The 12,106-nt window shown below is 44.9% G+C and overlaps 1 protein-coding gene across 3 annotated transcripts in view; it reads right to left on the bottom strand.

Moving 5' to 3' along the window:
• Nucleotides 1-408: 408 nt before the first annotated feature.
• The window catches only part of CAPN6 (calpain 6), a 60,816-nt gene continuing 49,118 nt past the window's right edge, over nucleotides 409-12,106 (bottom strand). For all 3 annotated transcript variants that reach the window (XM_030497282.1, XM_030497284.1, XM_030497283.1), the window contains exons 11-14: nucleotides 10,987-11,189; nucleotides 10,145-10,266; nucleotides 3,046-3,182; nucleotides 409-2,756 (exon numbers count right to left, since the gene is read on the bottom strand). In XM_030497282.1, coding sequence (XP_030353142.1) covers nucleotides 2,574-2,756; nucleotides 3,046-3,182; nucleotides 10,145-10,266; nucleotides 10,987-11,189 — 645 coding nt within the window. In that variant the 3' untranslated portion in view covers nucleotides 409-2,573. The remainder of the gene's footprint in view (nucleotides 2,757-3,045; nucleotides 3,183-10,144; nucleotides 10,267-10,986; nucleotides 11,190-12,106) is intronic.

The following is a 12,106-nucleotide window of genomic DNA, read 5'->3' as shown; positions in this document are numbered from 1 at the left end:
GAGCCGGCACCATCCCCTGCCTGGTGTGGGCTCTCCTGCACGGAGCAGGCAGCAGTGCAAACCCCTTCCAACCTGCTCTTGCCTTGGCTTTAGGAAGCCAGAAGCCTCCGTACATCAGCACAGTAGTTGTGTTCCAGGTTGGATCAGCTCCTGCTGATGTGCAAATCCTGCCTGCTCCAACGACCTACAGAAACGAATAAATGCAGAGGTACAGCCATTCTGCTTGGCCTCGGCACGCCTGAGCCTCCCACAGCTACCACTGCCGGACTGAGATAGCCTCAGGGCAATGCTGAGAGAGCAGCAGAGCTCCACTTCCAGCCTGGCCAGCACTGGTGTTCAAGGGACCCCTGCCCTGCACCACAGGGACAAACTGTGGGTATGTCTTGAGCTGACATAATTCTCAAGGCCTAAAAATCATCACCTTTTTACATCTCATACACAACAGCCCTTAAATAAAAATCTATCTGAAATGGGGGTTATACAACATGACTTATTTTCCTCTGCCTCAACATTCTCTCCTGCACACGTTGTTGCCCTACAAACTGCAGTGAGGGGCTTTAACCATGCTGGAATGCCAGCACGGTGCTCTCCACCCAATGGTGAAGGTGTGCCAATGGGCTGCAGTCACCCCGCGTGCCACACTGCTGAGAAGCAGCTACCATGACATGAAATAGTGTGTGAGGAAAAGCAAACCAAACTTAGTACAGGGCTAGGACAAGAGACCATAGGACCTAGGACCATACCAAGCTGCAGCTCCCTGTGTGGCTTGCCTGAGCTCTGGTCTGCATGAGAAAGTCCATGGGGTTGTTGAGAAATTGCAGCTTACAAACATATCTGAGAGGAAGGACTCTGAAGCTATGACTTCTCTATGGCAAAGAATTACACTTGCCTGTGGGCTGCCAACCGCATGTAGTTCACATCTGACAAATGCTCTGTGTGCCAAACAGCTTGAGCCCAAGCTATTTAAAAAATGAGCTGGATTTAGTTACTTGGTACATGCAACTACGCTGATGGCAGTGTAGTATCATTCATAGCCTTATATGCCATCTCCAACATGTCAGAGAAAGCATTTTCCTACCACAGCAAAGAGCCTTTTGGAGCCCCTAAGGAGACTTCAAAACCTTTGGTAAAAACATTAACTCTGCTGAGGGCCATTTTATAAGTCATCAAAATTGCACAAAATGGCTGCAGTGGTTATGAGATACACAGAAATCCACAGTTCCTGGCTGTCCACAAGGCAGAGCAGTCATCCTTTAGCTTCACTTTCAAGACCAGAATTTGCAACCACGTAAAATCCACTTCCAAGAGGTCTAACACAGCGAGCCTCTTTTACACTGCCAAATCACTGCACAGCCTTACAACACAGAAATACGTGCTAGGAGGAATCCCTGCCACATGCAAAGTTAAAGCAAAGTCTGTACCAGAGCCCTGATTTGAAGGAAATGTGAAACAATACCTGTCCTCCATTACACTCAAGTTAAACTTCATCAAAGACCTCAGCTCTGTCAGCAATAAACGGATGCTGAATTTCAAGAGTGATACCTGGTACCTGCCAGGGCACAGCATCTTTACAAACCCATCCTCATCAGAAGCTAATTTTGGCCTCTTTCAGTCTGGTGCTACCCACCACATCTAGTGAAACAAAAGGAATCTTACTCCATTTTTAGCATCACGTGGATCAAACAAAGCCTCCCTAGCAAGGAAGCTTCCATTACTGAATTTGTCCTCTGAGCAAAACCACAGCTGAACCGTGAGGTGCCCTTCTCAACTTGTGAGTCATCAGCTTGAGGTGGAGAATAAAAGAACATAAAAGTCAATCTGAAAGCCTCTATATGGGCAAAGCTCTTCTCTGCTGTGGTGTTCAAATAGGCACTGCAAGACCTGCACTTCTGTTTGAATGTTGATCTCACATGCCTGGTCTTACTGCTATGACCTATGGCTGAACTCCTTCAGTAATGACATTTTCACTGAGGAACAGAAACATCTCATCTGAAGCAATAACAGAAATTTTATATCCCTGTACAGAGGAAAAAAAATCCAATCAAAGCTGAAAAAATCCTCCTCCCAAATACAGCCTGGCAGCGAACAAGAACTGAGCGATGCCAATCCACCTTGTGCTTGCCACCCCACCAACCTGCTGGTATGTGACCATGGAGATGCAGCCATTCCTGCTTCCTCCAGTCCCACTGCTGAGAACAGATGACGATGTGCTGGGAACCTGTGAGAACGGTCACATGTGCTTCCAGCCTATGTGCCAAGAGCTCCTGAAAGATGCTGCTGGGGAAGATGGTCACATCCTAATGAGCTTATCTGCTAACATTTAGTTTGGCCCCTCTTTTACTGTATTTGCTGTATCATGAACATATATATGTATAAAGATGTATTTTTCCCCTCTTTAAAAGCCCCTCAACCCCATTATCCATGATAATGTGGCGAGTTAGAGGGTTTTTTTCCTTTTTAAAGCGATTATGATTATGTGCCACCTTTGCTCCCGAGTCATTCACACAGAAAGCACAGACAAGCCCCCCTGCTGTGCAGTGACAGCTCTCTCTGGCTCTGCAGGGCTTTGGTATTCATAGTTCCACAAGGTCATCGCTGGAAAAAACCTTGATGGTGATGCGACCTGGCACCTCGGCTGCTGCCCGCCCGCCTCTCCCTCGGAGCTGCAGAGTCTGCTCTTCTCTGGGGTCACTGGGTGAAGCTGCCAGCACCGCCTGCCCGAGGAACTGGTCACACAAGATGTTGCTGTTCCAGACCTAGAGACAAGGGACCAGAAATAAACCCAGCTGAAGCAGTGCTTATCTTGCACTTCACTGAATGGGTTGTGCTGCAGGAGGGTCACCCCCATTCACCCCTTGAAAAAGCAGTGAGGAGGGGGAGGACATCTAAATTTAGCCAAATGTCTAGAGAGTGTGTGGGAGAGTCCGGATTTTCATGCTCATTTACATACGCTATGCAAATAAGGAGCTACATTCAGCTTTTTGCTTTCTAGGTCACAGCCTGCCTAGAGGAGGAATAAAGATAACCCTGCAGGGCTTCTCTCACCTGGACAATGACAGGGCTGTCAATGTTCTTCCTGTAGAAAATCACTTGTGTGTTGAAGATGGCACTGGTGGTATCGTGCTGCACAGGGGAGCGCGCCTTCTGGTTCTCACACTTGATAAGCACATAGGGATCTGCTCCTAAAACACAATCAGCAGCACAGCAATGAGGACACAGAACGGCAGCTGAGACCTGGCCAGAAACCCAGCAGAAGCAATCCCCTCCTGTGCCTGACAGCACCACTGCTACCAAGCACAGGAATAGGGCACCAGAGCACATCCACTGGTGAAATACCTCTTTCTTGTAAGAACTGGATGCTCAGAGCTGGAAACCAGCTCACTCCTAGACTGACACTGCAATCTTGCCACATTCCCTTGCTGTGCATCCTCCTGGCTCATCTACAGAAAGTCTTCAAAGTGACACTCTAAGCTCCCCGGCTGCTCTAGATGTGAGAGCCAAAATGCATCCGTGCATATGCAAATGTGGTGTGTAGTTCTGAGTGCCTGGGCCCAAAGGGGAGGTAAAAAATGTTCATCATCAACAATTCCTACAGAGAGCAAGGACAGGAACTGCTCAGAAATGCTTTTAGATCACTGAGTGCCCACCTTTAGACTGCCTAACCTGAAAGTGCTATCTGCTCATTCTGACATGAGTATTAGTGTTAGGAGGTAGTTTTCAAGAAGCAGTTTCTCTCCCAAAAAATAAAACATTGCCAAAATGCAAAACCATTTTGTAGTAGTGCAATAGTTTCAAAGTTTTCTGTGGGAAACTGTCCAAGCAAATCCTCCCCAGTTTCTCGTTTCATTCCCCATGAACCAGAGACAATTTCCTCGGTTCTGTCATTTGGATCAATGTAATTTGAAAGTTTATGTTATCACAACATGTCTGTATCTATTATAGGTCCTAATTCATGTTTTCAATTACACTTTAATCATGCGTAACGCACTGAGATTATTCACTATTCTAGAAATGCTTTGTTGGTTTTACATGGAGCATTTTACTCTGTCATAAATATTGGTATTTTCTTTCCATGCGAAGAGGGAGCAAGAACCCATTTGGAAATCACCTGTCTTTACCCTCAAAGGGAACGGACCTTTCCACTTTGTGATTAACTTGAATTAAACACAGGCACTACCATGTTTTGAATTTCAACATAGCTATTTCTGTCCATTCCTATTGTTAATGGACACCCCTTGCTACCTTTTAAATATGGATGTTAAATAAACCCACTGAATGTGTGTAAGTCAGACTTGTGATCATTTCTGACACACATTTTGTCACCATCCATCGACTTGGAAATGCCACCACAAGAATGACAGCCATAAGGCAGCATAATTTTAAGGTAGCTTTTGCCTTTTAACATTCATACCCGAGATGATTTCCCTCAAACACGGCACTCATTTACAAGAACAGATACCAGCACCTCGCACAAACAAACCACGTAACAGCTCCATCCAAAACAGAAGGAGCTGCTTCCACTGACAAGAAAGAAGCAGATTTTCCCATGTGCTGCACTGTGATTACACCTGGTCAGACATGCCAGGCCTGTTACCCTGACAACATCTCACACTTCCCACAGCAGGTAGCAGCGTATTGGCTTTCCTGAGAGACAATTACTTTCTGTGTCACTGAATGTGTGGATTTAGCTCTGGGGCACGGGGCGGCACCACGCTGTGTGATCAGTGATGGGAAAGCTCCCCCCTCCCCAGAGAGATTTGGAAAATGGATCTGAATAAAATGGGGTCTTTCATTAAATGGTGTCAACTACTTCGGCCAGAGGCAAAGAGCAAAGCAAGGTCTGATCATTAACAGTAATTAAGAGGTAAAGGGTATAAAAAGGCAGGGGGAAAGGACACAGAGCTTAAAGAGGTGACAGGCATATCTGCAGGAGCAGGGAGCTGTTAATGCAGGGACTTGCTATGTGAAAGGAAAAGGAAAGCTGACATGTGAAACAAACAGATTCAAATTCTCAAGAAGAGCTCAGGGAAAAGACAGGAGGTAGAAGAGGAACATGAAAGGCACCTGCAGAGCATGACCTCATGATGGCATTGCTGAATGGCATTGCTGAATGGCCATTTATGTTGGGAGGACTGGCTCCAATTCAACAACAAAAGAAAAAGATGGAAGAGCTGCACATGTGGGATGAGCCAAGGGATGTTCTCAGCTACAGTTTGCCCAGGTCTCTGCAGCTCTGGGCTGGGTGTATTTTCAGTACCAAGACAATGCAGAAAGGGCTGCTAATGTGGAAAAGCAACATCCTAGTATTTGCCATGAGCTGGGAATGAAAACAACTGGAGCTGCTACTCTGGCAACTGCTCTGGCAGTGGAAGGAGGACTGGGCCCAGTTCTCAGGCATGCATACGGCTCAAGCTGTGCCTTGAACACCATGCTGTGTATAAACAGCTGTTTCATCAGTCCTATGGCCTTGCCGTTGTATTGGGAAGCTGTATGAAAAAAACAGTGCAAAAGGAAAGGCTGAAATCTGTAAAAGCCAGAGACATTTGAACAGTAATGACATTTCTAAGGCTTAAAGAAACCTATGCACAGTGGTCTAAGGCTAACTTTTTTTGTTTGCGAACTGGCTCCTCAGATCTAACATCACATCCTTCAGCACTGCACCAGAACAAAAAGCTTTCTGAGGAAACGTTCTCATAGACATTCCCACTCTTCTCCAGCTAGACCACTATTACTGGTGCACGGAGAGCCAAACTCAGTCAACTAGAAACATGCATGGGCCAAGCAGAACAAACAGGGCTGAGACACAAGCACTGCCCTGCGAATTAAAACAGGTAGTTTTGCTTTTTGCAGTTGAGTGTTTGCTCATGTGATACCTCTTAGCTTCTCCTGAAATACAGGTAACCAAAGGGAATCTTTCCACTGGCATCAGGAAATCCTCTCCTCACATCTGCTCCATTTTCTCTCTGCATCCCTTCTCATGCTTTAACTGGATTATTTACCAGCTGTTTTGCTGCCTTCTCTTCCCTTCTGTTTCTCAGACTGCTCCCGAGGCAGCTGCCATTAAAGGTACCAGATACTCTGCTTCCCGGGTATGTCACATACTGAGCATCACAAATACCTAGTTTAGAAAAGTTGTGAAAGGCAAACATGCGAATTCAACCTGGAATTTCAGTGAGAAATGCAGAAGGTGGCTTGTTCTCAAGGATAAGCTTTTGGGGAAGGAGTGTGACAGCGGTGAGAGCAGTTTTTAAAGCAGACTTGGGAACGAGAGACAGAAAATCTCCAAGCACACAGTGCTGCCTCATCCTGCAAACCTGCCACTGCACTTGGCTCACAGATAGTTGGATCAGCTTCAGAACAAGCTAACTTGGAGAGGTACTTCCAAGAGCAGCAGCCTATATGCATTCAGAATTGAGTCTGGGCAGCCACATCCATCCGCTATTCCTGTCAACAGCAAACCAGCCGTTACTTTTTCCAGACAGGACAATGAATTAAAGACAGCAGCAAGGAGGAGCTTTCCAATGAACACTGAAAATTGAGATTAAACAACCTTCCCCTGGCAGGGAACAGGCTTCTGCTGACAACCAGCTTGTGAACCGGGCCGGGTGTGCACTTACTGTGCAGTCATCATTCTCTTCCAGTTGTGTTGAAGTAGTTGCTCAGAAATTTGTGCTAAGCAGAGCTCTCAGATGACAGTGATGGGCTCACATGAAGAGCAGCGCATTCAAGTCTGAAATCCCTCTATCCTAGTTATATAAAACAAGGTATCTCTGTTCAGGCTGCTCTGACTTTCTGGAACTGCATACCCCAGTGTCAGAGCAGAGAGACATCCTGATGCTTTCAGGACAGCTTGTCAGAGAGATGTAATGCCACGTCTCAGTTCTCAGAAGCTCCAGAGTGAATCCTAACCTCCTCCTTTATCACCAAGCTTTGTCTTCTCTCTATGCTAAGGGATGATAGTGACAAACCAGGTGGTTGAACAAGGTGGAATACATTCGACAGCATAAGACAAAAAGCAGCCTGAGAGCTGAGATGATGCAGATGAGAAGGGGAAGGAGTCAGGAAGCCCTTGTGAAATGCAGTGGTGCTAATCAGACACAGCAGCTCACAGAGGAACAAGATGCCAACAACCTTCACACCAGAAGATGAGAAACCCTTGTGTGAGGTCCTCTTCGCAGCAGGCAAACACAACCACTTCCACAGATGATGTATTTTCTACTTGAATAAACATATTGACTGCGCCTAACCTGAAAGGAAACCTCTACTTGTCACTCCCAGTGGCAACTGCTGTGTGGCCTCTTCCCTCATCTCACAGTATTGATCAGACACGAGGCTGCTGTTGACTTTTAAGTCTAGTTCACATCAGGAGCAGCAGGTAAGGCTGGTATTCCGGTAACTGCCCGTGTGACTGAGGTGTGAACTCACTTTGGAGAAAGCTGGTCTTTGTCAAATGCCTGGCTGGTATTTCTCTTGGAGATAAGCATGGGAGAGGGTCCAGACATGGATCCAGGAAAGCCAGAGAGGAGACAAGAGATAATAAGGAATTGCATTCTTTTGTGGCAGCATTCAGAAGCAGCCTTACAATATGGGATATTTCATGTCCCTGGACACACTACTTTCTAGTGTAAATTTACAATCCAGCCAGTGCGCTTCAAGGAATGTCTATATCCACTTTTAATCTACCAAAAAAAGCCACCCCAAAAAACCCAAATGTGAGAAACATGTTCCATACCCAGCCTTTTGTTACCGAAACCAGACTCTAGTATCATCAGGATCTTTGCCAAATTTCCCAGCAACGTGCCTTTAGAAGGCAGAGAGCTGTTTATGGGTGTCATCCTGCTCACTGCACAGCTGGATTTTAGTGTGTAGGACACATGTCAGCAGTGCACATTTGGCTTCATGGGGGTTTTATTTACACACTCTCCCTACTTCATGTGTCTGAAGCTGCTGTAAGATACGACATTCTGCAGGGCAAGCTATGAATATACTGAGTTGGAGATACTTATAGGGAAAAAAGGCTAATAAAGAAGTATTCAGACAGGGATTTCACAGCAGTATTCAAGATAATAGGGAAGCTACTGAAGTTAAGTAGCTGAGCTCTCCTTCAGAGCCCCCTGAATGGATGAGATTTGGAACTACAGGCTGGAAAGAGACAAGGGCTTTTACTGAAAGCTTTATGTTGATACAAAAGGAAAATACTTTAACTTTTCTGGTGAAATTCAAAGCCAAACAATAGGATTCATTTAGGCTTTGTGTGCACATCCCTTTTTGGTTTTGAGGAATTTAAAATGGCTCGTTGTTTCACAAGGAAATGGAAACACAATGATAGACTGATTTTTTTGCAGCCACTTGATGTATTCAATACTAATTCACAAATAGTATCACTTGACCCAGTTCTGCATCTTTTTCAGCAGAAAAAAATAATCAAGCAGACGTTGCTTGATTGTGCTTAGGTTTTAACAGAAATTTGTGAGTCCATTTCCTATAGAAAGTTCTTCCCACAAGAGGTTACTTGTTCAGTTCTGTCGGGGTTATCATCAGCCCCACACTGGCTGCTGAAATTGAAGTGGAAGAAGATGCTTCCACGTGTGGTAGTTCTGGGTCCTAAAGGTATTTGGGCTATGCTGTAGTTAGAGTCTCTATTACACACTGGTTGCAATTCCTATTTGTGTATTCCTGAGGGTGTGTGTCACAATGCACCAGATCCCACAACACTCTGAGCTGAAGCCTGGTCTTTGGCATCTGCAGGCAACTGTTTTTAATGATCTTGTCACAGCTGTGATTGTGCTAAGGATTGTGAAATGCTAAGGGTGGAGAACTGGCTTTTATTGCTTTACTGCAGGGGATGGTAGAGAAAAGTGTTTAAGGAATTTTAAAAGAAAAAATAAAAACCAAACCCACCCTTAAAAATGAAAACGTCCTTCCCAGGGTAAGAACAAGAGCAAACTGCCTCTTTTCAATGCACTGCTCTGCTATTCTTGTCACACACAGCCCCTTCAGTCTCACCCATCCTTGCTGAGAACATGGAGCCCTACAGCTTAACTGAAGTGTTTGTGGCTCCTGTATTTTCTGTATCTCTTTCCTCCAACATTGCTGTTCCCTGAAGACACAACCAGACTTAACAGAAAGTGGCTTTCACAGTGAAAAGTACATTCAGTCACCATGCAGTGGGTGCCAGGAATAATGATGGAAAGGGGACTAGAATAAAACTGTAGCCAGCTGGTGGGAGAAATTTGATAGCTGCTTTGTGAGACTGAAGATAAACTGTACTACAGGTCTAAGTCCAATGCCTTCTTTACCGCAAGGAGTTAATGCAACTGAGCTCCACATCTTAAACTGAAGAGAGCTGAAGAGTTACCTGGAGCAAACACAGCAGATGCTCAGGAACCTCTTTAGTTTCTTGTACAAATTTCACCATAGTGCCTTTGCTCCTTTGTTTTCTCCCTCCCAACCACGCAGTGATTACCTTTATCTATTGCACTGGTCATGGAAAATGAAGGCCAACAGAGGGAGAGTAAGAGTAGAAAATGAAGAAGGAAATGACAACTGGACAAGTCTCCTAATTAACTGTCAACATCAGGTGCCAAAAAGACATTTTAGTGCCTTTCAGGACACTTCCTCTGACATGTAGATACACAGCCCTGAACAGGTCACTTAACCTCTCCCTGTCCTAGTTTACCCAGCTGGAAATGGTTGTTTGAAAACCGTAATTTCCTCCCTGAAGTGCTGTTAAGCTTGTGGTAATGAATAAAAAAAGTGTTCTGAAGGCTGTGAATGACATTGCTGAGGTAAGTGCAATACACTACCTGAGTCTGTGTGATTCAGCTGTCTCTCTGGATATTTTCCATTTAGAAAGCACGTAACCCTGAAAGGTGAATTTCTTACTAATCCCCACAAAAAGCTTCTCAGGATGGTCTGGCTACTGCTGCCCATCCGGACCAGCACAGATGACACATAACTCTTGCTGGTTGGTATCCTCTTATTTACCTGATTTCTCCTTTTGGGCAGATTTTACAACATGCTGAAAAGAATCCCATAAATCTTGGGTTTGTTTGGATAATTTCAGACTATTTACATTTCAACCCAGACCTTTAGAGGACTGAAGAAGCCCCCTTCCGCTCACCTGAGCTCGCTTTACACTTACCACCTGATCTGTCTTGCTTCTGTAAGCCCTCTGCAGAGTGAATTTTGATCTGGGTGACTCTGCGTGGATAGCCGCAGAGAAGACTCCAACATGTCATTTTAGGCTTATCTGCCTTCAGCTCCCTGAAAAATCATGGGAAAACCAACTGAAGTAATGAATGTCAAGCAAACAATCAATGGTTATGGAAATTTGGCATTTACAGAACATGAGATTTGTACTCTTTCCTCATCTAACATTTTGGAAGTTTGTGGTACAGAAATGACAGACTTAAGAAATAAATGCAGAGCAGAGCAAAGCAAAGCAAACCAGATTTGTGTTATCTTTCACATGGCAGCAAAAGTGGTGGAAAAACCCAACAGCTTTAAATCATGGAAAACAGTATCAAAGCAAGAAAAAATTCAGCAGGCCTGATTTCACGAAACACTAGTTTTGCCCTTGCAGACAACTACTGCTTTCAAAGGGGATGGTCAAAGAAACAAACAGTGCCAACTGTAACTGCAAACACTGCTCTGTGTTCTGACCTACAACTGGGGGCAACTACAAAAGCCAAACTAAAAGGTCAAAAGACCCAAACTAAATTGTCCACTAGGTTCATAAGTAAAAATGTCCTGACCATGCACAAATCCCTGTGAGGCTTCTGGAGGTTCTTGGAGGTGACCCTGAGCATCTCAAGAGCCTGGTTCTGGAATGACATGAGCTAATGAGTCAGGGATATTTGAGGGCAGCCAGGTAACCATTTCCAAGGAGATGCAGCCAATGTGGGCAAGGGAGAGGCTGGACTTGATGATCTTAAACATCTTTTCCAACCTAATTGATTCTACGATTCCATGAGTACAACCTACCTGAGTTTTGATGGCACATCTGTGAAGAGCCTCAGGATAAATTTTGTAGCAATGCCAGGATGATAGGTAGTTGGGATAAGGACATAGCGGCCTTGCTTGAGGATCCTCTTCAAGAACACAGTGCGCATGTTGATGTACGGAGATGTGGCCACTCTCTCCTGCACAGTCAGCCTGTGTAGTCGATAGCTTCTGTTATCCTCCACCTACAGCCACAGAACAGTACATGGATTAATGCAAGGAAGGATATCAGAGCTAACAGGCAGGATTTTCCCTGCACATCACACAGCCTTTCATGGACAGAAAAGACAATGTGCAATAAAGGCAAATGGTTTGGCAAATGGTTTTTCACCCACAGAAGCTGTGGCAGAGATAGGGCTGATGGGCAACCCACTAGCCCATACAGGCTCCCAAGCAGTGCTGTTCCACACTTCACTGCATTAGTATATACCCTTAAGTAGAGGTGAAAGCTTGGGATGGCAAAGACATGCACCCACTAACAGAGATAAAATGCTACTGCAGAGATTTGAAGATGCATTCAGAGATGCCTGCACACTCCTCAAAGACTCTTCCACTGAGCTTCACTGCATCTTAAATGAGGCTGAGATTCAGCTGCCTCCTTCCTCTGTGGTTAACAGGTGACTGTCAAATGAAGAAGTGTGATGCAGATGTCAGGAGCTCTAACTGACTGTTAAAACTGGCTATTTTTTAGGGTAGGGTTCAGCGTAGTCTCATTAGCTAGAGCAACAGATGATAAGATAACCCTGATCCTCAGTGAAAAAGCACACACATAGCTGTTTCTCTTGCTTCCCTCCCTTCAGTTTGTATGCTTTCATTTTACTCAATTTGCTCTGGGAATGCAATTAAATTATTGTTCGGGATCCATTTGGTTCCTTTTCACATCTGCTCATTTCCTACTCACCACTCCAGCTTTTGAAAACACTCTTGACTCTTTTTTTAAGTGGCAAAAGGAAAACTTCAGACTTTTCAAACTCATTCCCTTGGCTGTATTGCTGATGAAATAGAGGCAGGAGCCTCCAGTGAGAAGGAGAAATAAAAACCTTTCAAATGTTAATTTTTTTTGGTCTTTCTCTTCAAAGCTTGAGGTAGGAAAAGCACTTAA

Source organism: Strigops habroptila, chromosome 9 (genome assembly GCF_004027225.2).
Source record: "Strigops habroptila isolate Jane chromosome 9, bStrHab1.2.pri, whole genome shotgun sequence".
NCBI classification, from domain to species: domain Eukaryota; kingdom Metazoa; phylum Chordata; class Aves; order Psittaciformes; family Psittacidae; genus Strigops; species Strigops habroptila.
This window is presented reverse-complemented; position numbering and strand designations above follow the sequence as displayed.